We start from the raw sequence: 15,903 nt of genomic DNA, 5'->3' as shown, positions 1-15,903 counted from the left end.
GGAGAAAGAAAAAAGAGAACCAGGCATCGGTCTAACGACCCGAAACCGTCAAAACCAAAGGCCGAATTCCTGGTTCGTTTCGAGTAAAGCGATAGCGAGGAACCCAGAGAATATCACTCTGCCTTCTTAGAAGCCTTGGTCCGCAGCTTCATCAGCGCGTACACGAGAGCATACGAACTGAGGACGAAAATGCAAACAATAGCAGTATCCCGCCAGCCATAGTAATAATCCTTCAAGTTGATAGTATACAGATAGTCGCTTCCATACCGATACTGACAAACCCGGCAGCCAGAGGTCGCCTCAGGATTGACGAGATTCGCCCGGGACCCGACCCCCTGCAGATACGTCGACAGGTAATCGGCGCAAGTCGTGCCGTTCGGCGTATCGAAAACCGCGAACTCTCCCTCCTTGCATTTGACATCTGTGTCGAACACGGAGAAGACCAGCATGCTGCCCATGAGATAGTTGAAGGGGTTGAGCCAGTAGATCCAGTACCGCCAGAAAGCCTGGATCTGGGCATAGGGAACGAGAACACCGCAGAAGGAAACCAGAGTACCGAGGATGAGGGGGTTGGTTAGGGCGGCAAAGGTGGCGTTTGGGGCGTAGGCGGCGATGAATTGGCCGATTCCCTGTGGCATGTTATGTTAGATATTTGGGTATGGGATTGAGGAAGGAGATGGAAGGGGGGGAAACAAACCGTGTAGAGGAACTCGTAGCAGAGCATGATGAAGAATATTGCGCCGGCTTTGTCGGAGTCGCTGGGGAATCCGACGGTGTAGTACCAGCAGACGAAGTATAGGACGGCGCAGACGCAGAGATAAGGGAACTCGGAGACGATCAGGGCGGTGACGAAAGCGACCCAGGAGTACATCTTGGATTTCTTCTCTCTTGCGTCGTAGATGTCGCGGCGTTCGATGAATAGAGGCTGAAGCTGGTTGATGACACCGGGGGCGACGAAGATGAAGTTGAAAATGGTGAAGAGTTTAAGTTGCATGTCAGCCACGCTGTCGCCAATCATCCAGAATGAGAAGCCGTTGAATAGAGCCGATCCGATGTGCAGCGCGATCTTATTCATGATGTAGTCACAATTTCTGTACAGCGAAGTTGACATTCTCTGTGTGACGATCTTTGTTTGCTCCCAGAGCGGCATGGCAAATTCATAGCCGTCGTCGACAGTACCAGGGGGCTTGGAGGCTGCTTCGCTGATAATGCTGTCGAGTTCGCGAGAGGCACTGCTGTGCTCCGGAGACTCGAGCCAAACCTGGTTCCAATCACGTCCCTGAGACAAATGACCGGAGACCACGTCAATCATATGCTCAGCAGGATTGACGTTGGCAGGGCATGGAGCGCCATATCGAGCGAAATAGTCCTTCACTGTTTGTGCATTGTCGCCGATGTCACCAAAGTAGACCATCTTGCCGCCTTTGGCCAACAGCAACAGGGTATCGAATTCAGCGAACAACTGTGCAGAAGGCTGATGAATCGTCACAAGAACCGCCTGGCCTACATCGGCGAGCTTCCGTAAGAAACGGACAGTGTTGAAGGCGGATTGACCGTCGAGGCCAGATGTAGGTTCATCCAGGAAAATTAGAATGCTCGGCTTTGAGACGAGCTCCACACCAATGGTGACTCGCTTGCGCTGCTCGACGCTTAATCCTGCACCCACTCGGCCAATAAGAGTGTGCTCAAGGTCGTGCAACTCAAGTAAATCGATGATGACGTCCACGTATTTCAACTTCTCCTCTCTTGGGATATGGCGCGGTTGACGAAGCAAGGCCGAGAACTCCAGGGCCTCCCGAACAGTAGCGAAAGGTTCATGCACGTCGAGCTGCTCACAGTAACCTGCGGATCTCTGGAAGGAAACGGGCAACGGGCGCCCGTCAACCATGATCGATCCTCGAATAGTACCGTCGGTTTTACGCTGAGCCAAGACATCCAAAAGGGTGGTTTTGCCGGCACCGGAGGATCCCATCAGAGCGCCCAACATGCCGGGCTTGACCCAACCGTAAACGTTGTCCAGCAGAACACGATCGCCTGACGGAGTCTTGACAGTATACGTAAGATTCTTCCATGTAAAGACCGACGTGTTCCGAACCAGATGCTGATCGACATTGCTTTGGGCTTCAGAGTCGGTGCCGGTGCCTTTGTGGCCAGCCTTCTCATTAAGCTGTGCTTCCTCGTCCTTGCGGACCACAGCGTGGTGTTTCGCCACCGTTTCACGGGGGATCAGTAGCGAGTTGCCAGCTTCCGCGGCAGACTTCCAACGCGACGTAGCGATGATGGTCACCGCGACGAAAAGCGCCCACCAGGCCCAGAGAATACCAAAGTTCCTCCAGACATGCGAGTAAGAGTAGGTAAGGGAAGCCAAGTATTGATCGCCAGTCACATAGGTCATTCCACGGACCGCACCACCTACACCAGCGCAAGACTGGAACGTAGTATCGTCATATCCAGGTCCGAAAGGCACCAGGTTATTGCCAACGCATGGAATGATCTTGTTGTGGAACTCGATGGAGAGCAACGCGTCAAAGGCATATGCCAAGGGATTAATCCAATATATCCAGATGAACCATGGGTGCATCGCATGGTAAGGTTCCAGATAGCCGCAGTACATGATTAACGCGCTGATCAAGAAGCCGGAAACTTTGGAGGCTCCGTCAAAGGTAGAGAAAAGCGCTCCGATGGCACGGAACAATGCGGTCATGACCTACATGGCGCATCTGTCAGCAAAAGGTATATTCCATACGAAGTTGATATTAGATCAAGTGCAATCAAGCAAGACTTACCATAGTAGCCACAAAAATGATGATCCAGTAAGAGAAAAAGGCCCCTGCTGACGTGGTAAGGCCTACCATGAAGTAGACAACGACCGCAAACATGCTGATCTGGAACAGAAGAACCGGAATATCGGCAGCAATCTGTGCAATGCAGAATGCAGCCGGATGGAAGAAAGCGAAATATTTGTGCTTGATCAGGACTGGTCGACCGCTGAAGGAATCCGTAACCTCTGACATGGCGAGCAGGCTGTTGTATAACAACGAGAAGAACAGGGCACCAGACTTGATGAATAAGCCACCGGAGTTGTCTGGAGCATTATAGAACAGGGAACCAGCGACGAGTGCTTGAATCACAGTAGAGATTTGCTTGATAGCAAATGTCGCCTTGTCGGTCCAGATAATCTGGTACTGACGGATAATGCATGCTTTGACCTGTTGCAGAAAGTCGACGGTAAATGGGCTGTTCTTCGACAAGCGTTTAGCTTTCTCATCAAGAACTCCAAGTTTGAATTCCTCCGTCCGCTCCCGAGTCGACTCAGTATCAGGGTAGTCATATTCGATCGCCATCTGGGCTCGGATGGGCGACTTCTCATAAGCGGCCAGAAGCTCATCCGCGTTGCGCGGGAAGCGATTTTCGTATCCTGGTCGGATTTTACGCTCAGTTGGGACAGTAACACCAGTCAAAAAGTCTGCCACGTTCGATCCTTCACGGCAAACGAAGCCTTGCTCCTCCATGAAAGGTCGTGCCTGCGACATTGGACCATAGTAAATTTGCTTGCCCTCATCCAGAACCAGAACTTTATCAAAAAGGTCATAGATGCCGTTTCCTGCTTGATAAAGGGTCACGATTGATGACAATCCAAAAACGTCAGTCATCGCACGGACAGCTTTCGCCCATTCAAGAGCAGTACTGGCGTCCAGGCCTCGAGTACTGTTATCCCAGCAGAAGACGGAGCCACGAGTCGCAAGACATTCGATGATGGACACACGTTTCCGCTCACCACCACTGACGCCTCTCACGTACTCATTGCCGACTTTCGTATCCGAAGTATGAGAGATGCCCATGGACTTGAGCAAGAATTCGCGGGTTTCCTGGCGAAAAGCTTCCGGTGAAGTAACACCATCGGGGAGGTTAAAGGGAACTTTAAGTCGGGTTGCAAAATCCAGTGTCTGTGCAACGGTCAAAGTTGGGAAGAACAGTTCCTCCTCGGTGTTCATAACGATTTGGCCCCGGTATTTGGAGGCTTCCTCGGGAGTAAGCGATCCAAAACGAACGTCTCCCCGAATTGCCTTGTAGCCGAGTCGATGGTTAGAAAGCATCCTGAGCAGGGTTGTACAGCCGGAGCCGGGACGACCAAGAACAAGAAGCATCTCTCCCGGTTTGACGCAGCCATGGCTTTCGTGAAGAATTGTCCGCAAAGGAGCCTTGTTACGGGATTCTCGAATATGCTGAGGAATGTTGAATTGAGACAAAACGTTCTCGTTGATGGCGGCATCTGCGCTGACGACGTCCACGCTCAGATTCTTCCAAGTTACGCCAAGTTCGCGACGTCGAAAACCCGACGCTACATTCCGGTCATGCTGTTTCTTGAGGTCAGGCATCAAACTCCAGTCTTCGGCGTGAGGGGTGTGGGAGGTGTCCTGAAGAGGAGTACGCGACAGATCGGTCTCATCGAGAGCAGTGTTGGTGCTGTCTGTATCATCTCGCCTGTCGAAGAGCGCTCTTGGCTCAGACGGTAGATGGCCTTGGTCCTCCATGGCTCAGCAGACACCAACCTCAAGGGCCAAAAGGACGAGAATATTCCAACTCGAGAAAGGAGAGAGGTTCCGGGGTTTCTCAGGAACCATCAAAGGTATATATTAGCTTGCCATTTTGCAAAATGATTCAGCCGAGTGGGTCAGCGGTCTAAACAGACCAGGGCCCCGATTCTCACAGCATCAATAGAAATACAAGTCCCAAGGCTGTGCTCACCAATCATGATGGTGCATGCCATTGTGATCAATAATCAATCGTGATCTTCTCGCTGCAGAAGGAGGCCGGAGGGGGGCCTGCTCCACTGATTGATGGTTTCTCTCCAGGGGTGACCCAGCCGCCATAATGCCGAAGCCGGGTCCGAAGCTCCGACTTGAACCTCCATGGACGAAACGTTAAGGACGGCCCTTTTGTTAACGACCGATCTTGCAAATGGAGGCCGGACCATACGCAAGACAAAGGTGTCGATGTCGCCTCGGGGCACCAGATTGATTTGTTCCCACAACACCGAGCGGCTTTGAGTGGGTCATGGTCGGCGTCGGCGCGCCCCTTCGCCCGGCTTACTCTAAAACTTCCGCTGAGTCAGGCATTTGAAGCCAATCAGCTGGTTTAGCATTCTCGCCAAGGGCTTGGTGGAATCGCTGAGCGCTGTTCTTCCTTCCGCTGATTCAGCGGCTGCGGACCAGTCTGCGCTCCATGGATTTCTTTCTTTCACTTGACTCATGGTTTCTATCTAGGATTCCTTTGTTCTAGACCGTACTCCGTAGTACGCTGATCGTGCATGTGCAATGCTGACAGAGGATTGTCTAATCCTGCCGAGATTAAGTTCTTGATTCCAGATCATTGACGGTTCCAATCTGATGAGTCCCTATAGTTTTTAATCCTTGGGCGGAGATCTCGGCAGTTCTCCCCGTGCCTGATCACCAACAATTGTGCACCTGGGTACGCATGGCACCCTGCTAGAGAGTCTTGATTCTTCTTTGCAACTTTTCTCCGCCGTGTACGTGTATCCTTTCTTTCCGTGATGAGAGAGTGTTCTACGTCATCTCTACTACTATTATAGGATCCACGCCAGAGGTCGATCAGGACGATGGCCTCCTGGATGACTTCACACGTCACACCCCGGACCTGTGTTGACGCTTCATACGAACACAGCATAATAGTGCATGGAATCCATGCAAGATGTGTCAGCTTCCATCTGCCTATTGAGTCGTCTTTTCACGTAGCCAAGCTTACGCGGTCTTAGTCAACAACCCAACTGTTCACTGTCGCATGAAGATGCCATTATGCCCATATCTCTGTAAAGCGCCTGAGACATGATCGGGCACTGATCTTCTTAATAGGCAGCAACTTTAAATGTCATTTTAGAGTTCTCGGATATGAAGTAATGTAATATTGATCATAAATCAAATGTGCTCGAATATGCTCATTCATTTTCTTCGAAGGACTTTTTGCTGCTGACAGCTCTGTGTAGCCTCGCCTGGTACAGCCCCATGAGACTTTCTTTTCCCCAATCATTCAACCGCGTCCTAGCTATGGTGATGGTTCTACACGTCCGGTTGGTTGAGTGCTCGAAATATATATTTGAATGCAAACACTCCTCAGATTCCCGCCTTATAATCTGCCACATTTTTGTCTCCCTTGTCATCTGCATCAATCAACTCCTACGCCTTGTAATGCTTCTAGGCCGGTAGCATAGCAGATAAACATATTAGCGTTCCTGTTGTATAGTATCCTCTATATAGCCTTGTGGGAGCATTAAAAGACAATATTAATTATCACAGTCAGTCGATAAGAATCATTTGTTCTTGTTTAAAATATCGGTCCTACTAGTCCTGTGACGGTGGCTGAGAGCCCAGCCAAATAATGATCATCCCTTACCGATATCCGGCATCTTCCTTGCGACTCCACAGGGATTCTTCGAAGTTTCAGACATAGTGGCTTTCTACGGGATTGAGTTTTGTCATCTTGGATGTCATCGACTTTGTCTCAGCGTCAAGACTTAGGGGGATTCTCTTCCTTCCACCTATTGACTCGCATGTCTGGATCACTAACCGCTGCGTCAGATAATCTTTCAATATCTTTCCCCACCTTTAGTCAGTAACATGTGCTACCAGTTCAGGAGGAACAGAGCCGAGGTATGTTATCAATGGACCTAAGATCTTCAGCTCAGGTTCAATTCTTGCCTTAGTTCGTTGAAGTCCGGATGTAGGGTTTCCATGCCCGTTATGACATTGAGGCACCGTGCATAATGGTAAGCGTCTATGATTTTAACAAGCAATAGTCCAACTTACAAGAAATCCATACGAAAATACATCGGAAGGATTACGAATACCCTTCCCTATCGGCCCCTCCGGACTGCGCTAATAACATTCTCTATTCTAGCATTGAGGAACTTCTCTCCTGCCAGTTCCAAAGCACAAACTAGATCGGATAGCACCACTCGCCGTTTTCAAGCTGGCCTTCAATGCTTTTACTACAGTCGACCATGACATTGTCAGGCTTCATGTCTAGAAAGGATCCTTGCTAGTGGAGATGTGGTGGAGTGATAGATTCCTTGCAACCAACCTGAGAGTATCCACTTTTTAGCATCAAAGCTGTCCACTGCCTGTCCAACCTGTTGGAATATGCATTTTCTTGCCTTAGAGATAGATTCGATTTGTTTTGCACAAGGGAAAGCAAATCATGCTCGGAGTAATCACAAACAATGGTGAGTTCATCTTCATTGGCATCCACATGTGTTCGAAGTTGACAAGTATCAGAAAATTCCCCTTTGAGAATCATGGTACGTTCGAATATCGACTTGAAAACAGTCTCCAAAACAAGGGGTCGACCCCCACGACTGACAGTCGTTGCCTCTATTAGCCGAATTGTTGGGATGCTAGCAAGATGACTGAATAAATCGAGCTTACTGTGCGAGGTAGTTATTCAGTTCCGGCTTCCTCGGATGAGCTCTGATGACTTTATCATGCACATAAACATGACCTGAGATGCTAACAAGGGTTGAACGCATCCTGGGCCTGATTCCTCTTAACCTGTCAAGGTGGCCAAAAGTCACGTACGGATGAGGTTTAAGTATCCAAGAGCAGCGGCACCACATGGCAGCAAGATGGCCATTGTTGACCGGAGCGTGACGGTGTCAACCAATTTTGTAGCTACTTAGCAATTTTTTTCAGCCAGTTTCATTGCAAGCCTTGATGATCTCGCAAGATGAACAGTCATCATTCCGAAACAAGTAGAGGGCAAAGCCTCTTATTCCCGTCTTCGGAGGCCAAGGCAGTGAAATGGCTTGTCAAAAGACCTTTATGCAAACATCGCTTTGTTCCAGCATCACCTCGATTCCTGTGACAAAAAGTTTCAGGTGCTTGGATTTTTCCAAGCCACCCCCATTGAGAGTCTGCCTACATTACATGCAGTTTTCCTTGCGGTGCATTACACCACTGCCAAATGCTGGATGGACTGCGGCCTAAAGGTGGATGCCGTCATAGGGCACAAGGCTGAGCAGCTGACTGCTCTCTGTATTTCAGGTTACCTGCCTCTCTAAGATGCTCTCAAGCTTGTCGTTGGAAGAGCTGATCTCATGGTCTGTCAGTGGGAGTGACGAACGGGGGCTCATGCTCTCCGTCAATGCCACTTGTAAGAAACTGGCTCAACTTGTGGCCGCCGTCAACGCGCGTAGACATGAAGATTACGTTGAAGTAGCTTGCTACAACGGTCCCAGGAAGTACGTTCTCGTGGAGTCTGCCGCCGCAATACATTTCTTGGAGGAGCTCGTTGCCACCAACCAAGATTTCCAGGGTTCTGTGCGCGTTAAGGCAGGTCAATGTGTCTCATGGGTTTTACTCCAAATACACTCACCGTCTCCTCTCACATCTTGCAGAGCTGGCCAGGGGCCTGAACTGGTGCGACCCTGTGGTCCATCTCAAAACGTGCATCGAGACGCAATCATACGACGGCCCTATATCTACCGGAACGTACACGAAAACAGGTGTTTTTGAACAAGCCGTCGGAAGGCTCACAGAGCGACTTCCTGAATGCGCCTGGCTGGAGGCAGGCCATGGCTCCTCGGCTGTCCAGATACTGCGAGACTTCCTCGGGACCTCCGCTGAACAGCAGATAGTCTCATTACAGCTGACGACGCCAAATCTAATGTGTCTGCTATCGGGTCTAACTGCTGATCTCTGCAACTCCAACTACCAGTTCCATTCTGGGGGCTTCCAACGTGCCCAGAAAGGTTATATTTTATTGATGCTGCCTCCTTATTGATTAGAAGAATCACCACTGGCTACCGTTTGTCAAGACAACCGGTACTGCAACGCCAACCAATAGGCCTGAAGCCGAATTGGGCAGAGCTGATCATGAGTTCATTAATTTTGCCGGCTATGGAACTGACAGCACAGCAGACCTAGCTCGGGTTCATGTCGACCCAGAAAACGAGAGGTATCGCATGTTGCTTAATGGTCAAATTACATCGGGTCAAGCTCTGGCACCAGTGTCCCTTTACATTGAATAGATCGCACGCGCCGCTCCGATTCTACATTTTGACCTCATGGCTGATAGGACGCATGTGAGCCGGACTGAGGAGCTGCAGATGAAGACCGCAATAGCGCTCAATACCGGCAAGTACATTGTGTTACACCTGCAACCAGTACCAGGTCCGCCATTCAACTGGGAGTTCAGAGTTTGAAGTCAGACAAAGTCAAAGCCTGTGATGGAGAGCGGGGAAGGCTTCGTGCACACGACCTGGGTTGTTCGCTTGACAGAGAGCAGGAATAGTCAACGCAATTGTCAATCCTGTACTACATCCGCACGAAAGGTTCGTTGATAGATGCTTTTGACGCAATATGCAGGCGTGCTGGTCAATCATGTCACGCACCCAGCCAAGAAGTCATGGTGTGTACTGGTATCGACCGGATTGAAACGGGAGTCCCTGCTTACTCGGTCTTTGAAAAATGTAAACGAGCTAACGGTGGTATCAAAAACTCTGCAAAGGCTTTGACTATAGCGACTGGTCGAACGCCAAGTGCTCTTCCTGCCCAGACGGCTATTGGAGAAGGCTATCAGCCCGTGTTTGTTGATAGCCGCAAGACGAATGTTCAAGCATGTCCCTGAGTTAGAGTACTACGTTCTGGATATCGAGAGGGAACTTCTGGCCAAAGACCTCTCCTCGTTCCACGTCATCACCTCAACAAATTGCATCCATGCAACGCAGAACCTAATGAATTCGCTATCAAAGATCCGTAAAATGCTACGTAACGATGGAGTCATGGCCTTGGTGGAGATCACGCGCAATATGTTCTGGCTAGATATCGCTGTTTATCTTTTTGAGGGATGGTGGGTGTTCATGATGGGCGCGAACATGCGTGATACTGGGCTCACCGATGTGGCATGGACCTCTGGAGAGGAGCCCGAGACTAACACTATTCGGATCATTGGAGGCTTTGCCGGGTCGGGATAGCAATTTGCTGCTATTTCCAACGGTCCCGGGCTGGCCAGTTGTTAGGTACTCCTTGGCTGCTTGCACGCCAGATGTGGGAATAGCCGGGGATAACCACCAGTATCTGCAAGATTACCCTATGAAAGTAAATTATGGACCTAGTTAGAGCACATTGATGAATCAGGTAGAAAACAGCGAGCGTCCTAAAGTTGTCGTGATTGAAAGGGCCCATGAGGCAGACTCGCTGTTTTTTTTGGAGGACAGGAACATACAGCCCTAGATATCAATCTCCTTCTTCGGATTGGCAAAGAAATGCAAAGGAAACCGTCAACCTCATACTGAGAAACGAGAACTCGGTTCAGATGGCCAGTCATACTTCCCCTCACTTGTGACTATCTCCTTGGCTGCTGACTTCACGGCCGTCCTTTGTCTCCCACTCGCCAAATTCTATCACCGCCCTACTTATTCAACCTGACATGGGGTATTCAATATTGAACACGTCCTGCCAGCTCTTTCCTTCGCTATATAGGAGCACTAAGCAGATCAGCCATTGAAGAGATATACATGCTGGGGGAGTGTTACCAACTATATCCCAACAAATGCCCGAAATCCCAAAGCATCCGTGGCAAATATATAGATGCAACCAGCCACCAGGGTCTCATACATATACCTAAACTGCATATATACACCACAGCATCAAGACTAATTTGCTATACGACTCACGGCCAATATAGTGTCAACTATAACTATGTTCTCTATAAGCACAAGTATCCTAGCCATAGAACTTGACCAATGCTGCCTTCTGGGAAGACAATATAGGTTAGAAAGTCTGTACTGATACCTTCCTCTATACAATACTCAAGGAGAGTTTCATTCCTTACTCTTCTTCAACAGTTATTGAAAACTATAGTGGGATGGAGTCTACTGGGCATTAAGGTCACTATCAAGGAATCACACTAGAGATCTTGGACTAGTATTTCTGTTTTGCCAGACAGGTCAGATCGCGACAGTAGATTGTCAAGAATCAATTCAAGATCACATTGATCTTAAAAGAAAGTAGAGAAGTCATGCAGAAGTTGATCAAAAATAAGCGCACTCAGGATGAGGCTACTTCAGCTCAGCTTCATTCTGATTTTCAGAAAGGAATATTTATGTCTCAGCCGAGGATTCAATGGCTATTTGGCGTATTGATGGCAATCAACATGCATCGAGCCTGCATTCATTCAGGCCAATTGAGACTCCTGATTTTGATGTACTACCTGAGGAGTCCGAGGGAAACATCCGCGAACGGACTAAGACGATCACAAAACACCTGGTCAAAGAGAACGAGAATGCAAAAGACGCGTCCATCAATTACCAGACTTACGATCTGTACATGAAGAGGGCCTTGCTCCTGAACTACGCCCCGCCAGGTTACTCGATCGGACCTTTTTTCGAGTCTTCCACTACTGTCATACGACATGGAAAGATAGTGCGACGGCGCTCCGCCAAGAATCGATTGAGATTTCAGCTCGCTGGAAAGACTTCAACTATGGCCAAGAAACTCTCTGAACACGAGCTCTGATGGCTGGGTTCCAAATAAGAATTTGAATGCTGCAAAAAAATGCTCATCGTAAGGCATACGATAATGGATAAACACGACCAGAGAATCATAGGCTCGTGGCGAGGCTCTAAAATCACCAAAAGCGGACAAGTTGTGGCCGTTTGATGTTAAATTATAGCGGGGAAAGTCAAATAAGGCAGAATCTTCCAGTGACGGGACGACTCAATTACAGAGCTTGCAATCTTAGTATAGAAGGAATCATATCTCCACCGAGACATGTCATGGACGAAATGGTTCTAAAGGATGGGTTGTGATCACGAACTGAGCGATAACCACACCGCCAACTCGCACGTGGAGGCTTGGGGAGAAGATCAACTGTCATTTGGCGGGTTCTCGGCCGAGATGTTGTGATATCTTTGTCTCAGCTCCCGCGGCCTTGGCCGGCGCCTGCATCCAGGAGCCGAGCCTGTGGGCGGAAGCCACGGCGCCTCTCACTCCGACTCAAGGGACACTCTCCCGCCGAATGAGACCGACTGGAGCTCCAGTAAACAAGACATGCTTCTATGGTAGAATATTCTGCCAAGAAGGTCCGATACGACGTAGCAAGCGCCTTCTAACCCTACTAGCGCCTTGAATGGGTATCATCAGCTGAGCAGGAAGGATGCTTCTGCATTTGTCTAGAGGTTGCTGTTTCCAATTACTCTCATTGTTGCATCTTCTCTGGCCACCGAAGAGAGTAGGAATTAAAACGCCGTATCTCTTACACTCCGCGGAGGATTCATCAGTGCAATGCATATCGATTAGGTCAATGACGAGGGTAAACCTGCTAGCTCAGGGATATTCGAACGGCTTCATGCGTAATACGCTGGAATGGACGCGACCTTGGCCAGTCACAATCTTGAATCGACTAAACAGCACAAATCTTCGACGATCGCAAAAAGTCCGAGCCACTGATTCATAGGCCATAGCCAAGAGACCAAGCTATTTGCAGACATCGGAGATGCTGCGAGACCAGCCACCTCCAACTTTAAACCTAGTCAAGGGGAGTCACAGGCTAAACACCCCTTGTCTTGGTGCGGCAGAGCTTCCAGGAGCGTACTAGATTTGCTGCTGGCAATAGACGAAGCACATGAATATAGTTGTTCGACCAAGGGCTATTGGCAAATGGCAATTCACCTCTCTAGTTACCATGTGGAGCTAAGATACGCTTCAAAAGATTCAACCTTGATATTCGAGAATACTCAGTGTGCGACAATAGTCTTGCTGGGAACATGCCAGCTTGAGATCCGCACACGCTATCCAGTTCCTCTGCTAACCGCAACTTTGTGGAGCATCGGGTTGTACAGATTTGGATAGCGGAAAGAGCTTCAGGACCCAGATCCTACAATATAAAGTTTGTTGTTGGTGCGCCATCGGAGAACTTCCGACTGCAACGACACATAGCAAACGGCAAAATCAGCACAGACCCTGAAACGTGGGGGAGCCCACCAAAATACCTGGGTCGCGGGGGAGGATGTGTGGCAGTATGGAGCAAGCCAGCCAACGGCAAGTGGCTACGGGAGTCTGCTGGGTTTCTTCTCCGCATTTATCAGGTTATTGATAGGTCATTATCTCCAAAACAGCCAATCAATTATCTCCCCGCGTTTCCCCAGACAAGCCACGCCCCAGTGGAATCCCATCGCCCCCGTGTATTTCTCTCGTATGATCCATCTACCACAGAGCTCTCCCACTCCGCTGCCCAATCCCGCGCTTTCGCAGTCTCTCCGGCCCCGTGGGGTTCCACATCGATGTAGGACTGCATAGCTTGCAGACATCATGTTGTAATCGTGCAGCACCGCGGCAAGCTGGAGCGTGTAGTATATAAGAGATGGTCGATCCCATACTCCTTCTGCAAGTCCCACAGCGCAGACTCTGTCGCTTCCAACTCATCTTTCTTCTTTCTTTGAGAAAAACCCCTTTTTGTTATCGGCTGGCTCGATCAACATGGGCGAGCAAATTACCGACAAAGACCTTCTGGGGGAGAAGGCTGAGATGAGCCACGAGGAGGTCGCCCAGCTGGCCGAGTTGACCGAAGAAGAGAAAGTGATCGAGACAAAATTGCGGCGACGCCTGGACTGTACTATCATGCCGCTTGTTATTCTCGTCTATCTCATGAACTATATTGATCGGTAAGAATGCCTTCCTGGAATTGCGTCAAGCTGGCTGCTTGCTCTCTCCGCCTGTTACCGGGGCGCATATTTTCTCTACGTTGTGACACAGTTGTGCTTGTGCGACCAGAACTGACGTTGGCAAAGGAACAATTACCCGGCTGCTCGGCTACAAGGTCTCGAACGCGATCTTAACCTCAGCGATGCCGACTATCAAACCGGTCTTTCCATTCTATTCGTCGGATACATTCTCATGCAAGTGCCGTCCAACCTGATCCTGAACTATATGGGTCGGCCGTCGCTATATCTGGGATTCTTCACCTCCGCATGGGGCCTGGTCTCGCTGCTGACGAGCCAAGTCAAGAGCTTCGGCGGAATCGTCGCTTGTCGGTTCATCCTGGGTCTGGTCGAGGCCCCATTCTTCGCTGGGGTGCTCTTCTACCTCTCCAAGTGGTACACCAAGAAGGAGCTAGCTCTGCGCATGAGTATCTTCTACGCAGGCTCACTCCTCAGCGGAGCATTCGGAAGTCTCATCGCGGCAGGTATCCTGAAGGGTCTCGATGGAAAGAACGGCCTAGCAGCCTGGCAATGGCTGTATATTATTGAGGGTGCCATTACCATAGCCGTCGGCATCGCGGTCATGCTATTCCTTCCCGACTTCCCCTCCACCTGGAAACGCCTTTCCGAGGAGGAACGCCACGTTGCGAACCGCCGACTGGCCATCGAAGCGGCCGACGCCGACGTCGACGAAGCCGGCAAGATGAGCCAGATCAAGGGTCTCAAGCTCGCCTTCAGCGACATCAAGACCTACGTTCTCGCCATCGCCTACATGTCCATCACCGGGGCCAGCGGCTTCCAGAACTTCTTCCCCACCCTCACCTCAACACTCAAGTACGACCACTTTATCTCCCTCCTGCTCGTCGCGCCCCCCTACGTCTTCGTCGTCTTCTACAGCATGGCGCACTCCCACCTCTCCGATCGCTTCGGCAACCGCTTCTGGTTTTTCTTCTACCCCATCCCCGTCACTATCATCGGTTTCATCATCTTCATGACAACCGACAGTTTCGGACCAAAGTACTTCTCCTTCTTCCTCATGAACATCATCTTCGCCCAGAACGGCACCATCTACGCCTGGATCGGAAACGCCATCCCCCGTCCTCCAGCTAAACGCGCTGCCGCCTACGCCTTCATCAACTCCATCGGTAACTCCGCCAGTATCTGGACCCCCTACACCTACCGCAAGCAGGACTTCCCGCACTACCGTCCTGCGCTGGGCGTCTGCATCGGCCTGCAAACCCTCGGCGGTATCATGGCGATCATCATGTACTTCCATCTGCGCTCGTTGAACAAGCGCCTGGAGCGGCTGGATGATACCGAGGTGACGCTCACGGATAAGGAGATACGGCGGCTGGAGCGCACGGCGGAGATCGAGGGCATTGACCTTGCGGCTGCACGTCGGCTGCAAAAGGGATTCAGATATATCGTGTAATAGTTCGTGTTAGGATATAGCTAGCCTCGGCTGTAGTTTGTTTGGAATGAATAAGTTCGTACGATATCTCCGGCCGTGTTTTCCATTAGGTCGATCGTCCATTCTTTACCCACTGAAAGAGAAGAACAACCTTAAGTCACTACCATCTGGTTACTTCCATCATCCCTTTGAATTGAATATTAACCAACGTTGCTGTGGTCTTACAAACTACAGTGGGGGTTCCAAAAATCGAGGACTACCTCTCAGACCTAAAAAAACGCGACCGACACCAACTGAGCGACTTTATCAAACAGTTACAATATACATTAGACGATGCGATTTCTCATCTTGGTAATGCAGATGTTTCCATTGTAACAGCAACCACCATTCGCACTATCCATACTCTCCTGCATGAAGCCATATCAGGCCCATCTCACGTTTATGAGAGAACAACTAACACAATTAGATATGTTATTAAGTCTTTGCAAAAACAGAACATCAGGTTACTGAGCGACAAGTCACGCCAGGATAGCACCCGAAGGGTGGTGTCTATCCTTGTGGCACAGCAAGACGCAGCCAGTAATATACTGCTTGCCACTAGTATGAAGCAGGATAGTACTAGGATGAATGCGATTACTGCTCTAACAATGGTTTCTCCCCAAGACATTTACAGCAGTGAGTATCAGACAATCCGGTTTCTCCCCTCCCTGCGGAACTGTCACGACTTAGGGAGCCTTTGCTGACGAAGCCGGGAAAGCTGTTTTAGATGCTGGTATAT

At 49.9% G+C, this 15,903-nt stretch overlaps 3 protein-coding genes across 3 annotated transcripts; 2 read left to right on the top strand and 1 right to left on the bottom strand.

Annotated features, from left to right (window-relative positions):
* Positions 1-113: 113 nt before the first annotated feature.
* On the bottom strand, positions 114-4,682 carry AFUA_3G01400 (putative ABC multidrug transporter; the record flags this gene model as incomplete). Its single annotated transcript, XM_743368.3, has 3 exons — positions 2,787-4,682; positions 698-2,707; positions 114-629 (listed from the first exon to the last, which is right to left on the bottom strand). Exons 1-3 carry the CDS (start codon positions 4,533-4,535, stop codon positions 114-116), a joined length of 4,275 nt encoding a protein of 1,424 aa, XP_748461.2. The 5' UTR covers positions 4,536-4,682.
* A 3,393-nt stretch (positions 4,683-8,075) lies between these two features.
* On the top strand, positions 8,076-8,650 carry AFUA_3G01390 (uncharacterized protein; the record flags this gene model as incomplete). The annotated part of the gene is made up of 2 exons (XM_077804276.1): positions 8,076-8,432; positions 8,519-8,650. 2 exons carry the CDS (start codon positions 8,076-8,078, stop codon positions 8,648-8,650), a joined length of 489 nt encoding a protein of 162 aa, XP_077660434.1.
* A 2,208-nt stretch (positions 8,651-10,858) lies between these two features.
* AFUA_3G01370 (putative MFS transporter) lies at positions 10,859-15,269 on the top strand. The gene is made up of 3 exons (XM_743365.2): positions 10,859-12,193; positions 12,251-13,678; positions 13,805-15,269. Exons 2-3 carry the CDS (start codon positions 13,494-13,496, stop codon positions 15,144-15,146), a joined length of 1,527 nt encoding a protein of 508 aa, XP_748458.1. The 5' UTR covers positions 10,859-12,193; positions 12,251-13,493; the 3' UTR covers positions 15,147-15,269.
* The last annotated feature ends 634 nt before the right edge of the window (positions 15,270-15,903 follow it).

The sequence above is a fragment of the Aspergillus fumigatus genome, chromosome 3, assembly GCF_000002655.1.
Source record: "Aspergillus fumigatus Af293 chromosome 3, whole genome shotgun sequence".
NCBI classification, from domain to species: Eukaryota; Fungi; Ascomycota; class Eurotiomycetes; order Eurotiales; family Aspergillaceae; genus Aspergillus; species Aspergillus fumigatus.
The sequence above is the reverse complement of the archived record's forward strand: the minus strand, read 5'-3'. Positions and strand labels throughout refer to the sequence as shown.

Bases quoted from the DNA above. Each gene is read 5' to 3' on its own strand.
- AFUA_3G01370 (XM_743365.2), top strand. From the start codon at position 13,494: ATGGGCGAGCAAATTACCGACAAAGACCTTCTGGGGGAGAAGGCTGAG. The intron at 13,679-13,804 runs GTAAGAATGCCT...ACGTTGGCAAAG, and splicing joins CTCATGAACTATATTGATCG to GAACAATTACCCGGCTGCTC.